This window comes from Protopterus annectens, chromosome 3.part1 (genome assembly GCF_019279795.1).
Source record: "Protopterus annectens isolate FY-2018-M chromosome 3.part1, PAN1.0, whole genome shotgun sequence".
Taxonomy (NCBI): domain Eukaryota; kingdom Metazoa; phylum Chordata; order Ceratodontiformes; family Protopteridae; genus Protopterus; species Protopterus annectens.
Window position 1 is genome coordinate 1,838,598,173 of NC_056732.1, and position 6,000 is coordinate 1,838,604,172.

General features: G+C 35.5%; 1 protein-coding gene across 1 annotated transcript in view; it reads right to left on the bottom strand.

The window, feature by feature from the left end:
- LOC122798736 (zinc finger protein 271-like) overlaps window positions 1–5,507 on the bottom strand; it is a 197,068-nt gene extending 191,561 nt beyond the window's left edge. Inside the window, exon 1 of the mRNA XM_044067839.1 lies at window positions 5,344–5,507. Coding sequence (XP_043923774.1) covers window positions 5,344–5,355 — 12 coding nt within the window. The 5' untranslated portion in view covers window positions 5,356–5,507. The remainder of the gene's footprint in view (window positions 1–5,343) is intronic.
- Between the last annotated feature and the right edge of the window lie 493 nt (window positions 5,508–6,000).

Below are 6,000 nucleotides of genomic sequence, written 5' to 3' on the forward strand. Positions count from 1 at the left end.
TACCTCTTACACTAAAAGGTTTGAAAAGAGAAACTGTAACATCTCTGCAGATACTCTGTATATAGCTGGACTGATAGGTTTGAAAAGAGAAACTGTAACATATTTGTATATATTTCTGAATATAAACTGTATTCTTCATAGGCATGAAATGTGAGACTGTAACTTATATGTTAACACAATATGTTTGTGCATAAACTGTAACTTGGTTGTCTTTATCCGTTTGTAAGTTTGGAGCATTTCTCCCTGGGCCTATGCTGCAAATGGACATGAATCCAGTCCGACTATCCCGGACAACAAATGTAAAATAAAATAAATACATAACATGATAAAGTGTATTTTGAAGTTTATATCAAATAACAGTTCCCCTAATAACGTTTATGGAATAAGGATTAGTCGCAAAAATGCAGCCACAAAAGGAAAAGATTTTTGAAGGAATTAAGAGATTACTGAGAGAAGATTCTACCCCAAATATTTTGATATTAACAGGCCACTGAAAAAAGCAGATGCAGTCAGAATGGTATAAGAGTTGTACTTTTACAAGATAATAGCCCAAATGTTTATGAGTCAAAAGCATTCACAGACACTGAACATAAACAAAATTAGATGGAAAAGGAGCTGGACAGCAACAGTGTATGGATATCAGAGAAGTGTGGGCAGTGACAGACCATAAGCCACTACAAAACGTATTCAAAAGGTCCTTGCAGAAGGTACCATGGAGAATACAGATGATACTGTTGCATCTGAAGAACCATACTTTAAGAGTTAACCACAAACATGTAAAGAACAGCAAAGCGTTTACAGGTTGATACATGCGCATTTGCAAGAGAAGATCAAACACTTGCTAGTGAATGAACTTGAAGTTTATGGCATTATACCATAGTTTCCATGAGAAATGAGAAAATAAAGGAGTTTCAAAAATGTATTGCTTCATTTCTCCATTTGTTAACTAGGTGGTAATTTGTTTGAAGACTCATTCAATTTTGAGGGGTAGTATAAAAGCTGACAGAAAAATTATAAAATATACAAATTCTGGGTACTTCAGAGCCGGCAACTCAGTACGTAAAAATCAATTGCCAATCATTAGCGGACTGGAGTTCCGCGGTGGCGACCCCTAACCGGGAAAAGCCGAAAGAAACAACAACAAATTATGGGTACTCAACATGAATACAGAATGCCAATTATTCGAGTCTAAGATACTATTCAAGACAGTAAGGCTAGCGAAGATAAAATAATAGAGTAGATAAAGAAGTGAATGAGTAATAAGAAGAATTTAAACAATGTTGGTACTTCTGTAATATCAGTGAGAATACACCAAAAGCATAAATTTCAGCAGAGGATTGACAATTATTTATTTTAACATTTGTAGAACGGGAAAGTTCAACTAGGACAGAGCCTATTTTCAATAGAGGCCTGGCTAGGAAACACTCCCGATGCATGTCTTTGGAATGTGCGAGGAAACCAGAGTACCCAGTGGAAACCCACGCAAACATAGGGAGGACAAGCAGACTGCGCACAGAAGGCACCCCAGCCTAGAATCGAACAGGACAACCTCTCGCTGTGAGGCGACGTTAACCGCCACGCATTAGTAAGAGCATTTATTGTTTTGAAAATAACAGCAAGCTTAAGCATTTTAAAGCTGTGACAGTAATTAGATTTTGAGGGTTTGTTTTTACTTCCACTATGCACATCTACAGGATAGCAGTGCCTGCAATTAACAAAAAACAGGTTATTAAAAAACTCTCTTCCCAGTGCCAAAACAAAGTTTGGTCTACCTGAAATAACAGTAGTCTGGTTCTTTGACCAGAGACCTTAAGTAAACACTATGGAGGATAACAGGTATGCTAGAAGTATGAACATAAAGGTCAGTAAAGGAGTAACGGATAAGCACAATCAGGAAATGACAGCCACATAGACAATGGTGCTGAAACCTATGTAGTAGTAAGAAGAACCAACAAATATTCTTAATGGCACTTTGAAATGCACATGAATTCTGGCTACAGTTTAATGCATCACTAGAGACAACACATCCTAAGTTAGAAATAAAATTAATTGTTAGGGCGGTCTTGAATCTGAGGTCAGCAAACTGAAAAAAAAAAAAACAATGTTGCATACATTCAGCTGGGGTGAGCACTTTTATCAACATGACTATCTGCATGAGCCTAGTTATTTGTGTCGGGTGCAATCATGCAACACCGCAAGATAAACATGTAGTGGTTAAATAGAAGATGGCAAAAATAAGCACTGATATCTTGGGAATTTGTGAAGTAAAATGGACCTAACTGGGTTCTTTTATATAATATTATCCACATATTATCTACTTTGGTCAAGAATCCTGCAGACAGAATGGAGATACACTTTTAATTTTTTCCCCCCGTTTAACCTTGGAGTAGGTGTGTTTATGTTTGGGGGAGGGGTGTGGGGGGCATTCCCCCTGCAAAAAGAAAAAAAAAACATATCTCTGACTTTTGGTGAAACTTGTTTCACTCCTTTTTTGTCAATCATTCAGCACTCTATGGAAGTGCTGTTCATGACTCCACATGTATCAGATAACACCTACTGATCAACATTATCTTTTAAGATATGACTTCCTGCGTCAATGCAAGATAATCTCGCTTCCACATTAAGATTATAATTTCATGCCTCTTTTCCTCAACTATGCAATGTGTGTCATATTTAAGGCTACACAGGGCTGAAAAAAATAAAAAAGCAGAAATATGAACTTAGAAGTATGGGAAATTCTGTGGGAACTGATTAAAAACAAACTGCACTGATGTTTATGTATAACTGCGATGAACGGATATCCAAAACGAATCTATGCTGGGAAAAATAAGTGGTTAAATAACAAATAAGAAACATTACAGTTGGGTCAGTACCATTTACTAACTGATGTTAGGCTGACAGAGAATCTAGCTGATTGTATCAGTATTTCTAGTTGTTTAAAGACACAGTCCTTCCTCTTCAATTGACATAAATACTGGCATGCACAAAGTAAAATATATTGCTTTCCTCTGAATGGGAAGAGTGTATTACTATGTCATCTCCTACTCTGGTCACAGATCTACCTTGAAAAATGCTGCCTGAAGCAATTTATTTTTTATACAAGCTGTTGCTGCTGTAAGTATGTCTTATTTGTTCAGCTTTAATCTCATGTGACACATTTCATTTATGTTACTTCGCAAGGAATGAATTAGATTACTACTACATTTGATAACTGTCTAAATGTGCTATACAGTAAATAGTGAAGATTCATTTGTAGTATACAAAAGTAAAAGTAACACAACAATAAGGACAACAGCTGATGAAGAGCTTAACATAATCAAATCAGATCGTGTGCAGAAAGCTGTCATGTATATTGGGCAGCTGCAGAAATGACAACAGGTGTTTCTGTTCTTCACATTTAGACAGCATATAAAAGTAAAAGCAATGTATATGTTTCTGTTTTTTATAAGGATTGTTTCAATTATTGTGATTTACATACATACCTACATCTATGTGTGTGTGTGTGTGTGTGTGTGTGTGTGTGTGTAATACACACGCACATTTTATATATATATATATATATATATATATATATATATATATATATATATATATATACACACACACACACACACACACACACACACACACACACACACACACGGCGCAGTGGTGCAACGGTAGAGTTGTCACCTCACAGCAAGAGGTTCTCAAGTTCAATTCTTGGCTGGGGTGCCTTCTGTGTGGAGTCTGCATGTTCTCCCTGTATTTGTGTGGGTTTCCTCCCACATTACAAAGAAATACATCTGGAGCTTTTCTCGCCGAGCCTCTGATGAAAATTGGCTTCATTCCAAGTTGGAATTTCCTGGTAAACAAATGTTAAATAAATAAAATTTATATATATATATATATATATATATATATATATACACATACACACACTTTATGTTTTGGATAGAAAATTACAGATTTTCTTAACAGAATATTCTCTACCCTACAGCTGAATATAATGTGTCAAGTGTATAACCTTTTGTTCCATTCTGTTGATTCTTAGCTAACAGATTTTCACATTAATTTTATCCTAGTAATAGGACAACTATGTGCTTTCTGCAAACTGGGGCTATGTCTCATAACTAGTTTACATCTGCCTTTTTAGAGGAGGTAATTCCAATCAATTATATGTTAATTCATATTGGCAGTTATGCTTTTGATGGAGAGTAGAATTTATAATGTTTGGGTTGAGGCCCTTTTAGCCAGGCAATGCACTTTCTTACAGCTTTTTATTTCTTTATTAAGTTTTGACATATTTCTGGCCATCACTGATATTTATATTTTTCAGGGAAGGTTTTGTAAGCTGGTATCTACTTATGGGACTCAATACAACATCATAAGCCATAGAGCATAAAAAGCCTTCCATACAATGTTTTCTGGCCTAGAGGGAAACCTACACTCCTGATTCACGCTTCTGCACTTCCTCCACTGCTAGATTTCTCTTTAGCACAATATGGACTAGAAATAATGGTTTGAAGGGTCTAGGGAATCCGGAAATTGGCAACTACCATTTTTGATACCAGTACAAAAAATCATAATCATTAAGAATTAAATACTTCCAACAGTTTTAACAGAGCATTGGCGAATAAACATCAACATTTGTACCTAGGCAGTACCTACAAATGATTAGTTGTAATCAGTTTATAACCAAACTGCACAAATGTAAAATTAAAACAAAATTAAAGTCTGCCATGGACAGCATACTTAAACACCATTTTTTGCTTCTAATCTAGTTTAAAGTGTTGCTTTAACCTAACCTGGTGATTAATTACTCAAGCCCCATATCAAACAGTCACTGCTCGCTGCTAAACAAGAAAAATATATAAATTGGCTAGTAACTCAGAAGAAATTTACCCTTAAGCACAGTTCTTTACTTCTTAAATGAATTAAACTGGAATCTTTCGGTTTTGTTGAGCGTGTGTGAATATATTATCTTTAACATTTATGTCTATACAGAACATATTTATTATGTATAAGTTTAATTTACTTTATTATCAATTTATATATATTAAGTTATGATGTCTTTTTCATCCTGCTACTTTTCCCAGGCTGAACCTGAAACTGTTATTTTTTTTTTCAGCAGTGTTCTACAGTGCTTAACAGAGTTAAAGAAATAGATCATTAAATAAAATAAACAGAACCTCAAATGATTTATTTTCTTCAACAGTTCTCTAAAACTTATAATTCCTTACCTTCACGTTTATGTTTCCTTGTTCATTCCCCTCCTCCAGCAACACAAATTGCACCACACATACACACAAGCCTTGTTACCTTCCAGAATTTGAGACTGCAAATCCACCCATGCGCTCTTACCTCTAACTTCATGATTCCTGCTTTCAATCTCCAGCACCACAAATGACACTGTTCAGGAAGTCAGGCAGTAGCTGTCTGTCAGGGCTGTAAACCACAGTAACAATTACTGCAGAAATACAAGTTTAGTGCTACAATTTCCCACACAGAAATCTACACTGTCCCTGGAAAAAGTTTTGTCTCATTGCTTCCTTCCTGTCCGTCAGTGATATCCTTCCCTACACTATCTGATGAGCTAATTAATATTCATTAGAGAAATACAGGCAGAAAGAACAGGAGGAATATTAAATGAGATGGAATTCATACATCCTGTTTCCCTCACATATTGCCAGCAGAGAGGAACTGTTCTGCATGTAATGCACTGCTAAAGCAGATTTCTTATACTTGCATTTCCATCAGATTCCTGAATTCTTTGTTATTTTATCAGAGTATTGATAGTAATTTGAAAGTTTTAATAGCCCTCCAGTCACCTTTTGAGTTTTGCACAAGGTGAATTTTTTTTTTTTTTTTTACATTTGTTGACCGGGCTAGTCTAACTGGATATATGTCCATTTTCAGTAGAGGCCCGGGTAGAAAAGCTCCACATAAGCAAAATATTAGCAACTACAGGTACAAATAAGTAAAAAAGTAACAAATTTAGGTGTAGCACTATTTTAAGGT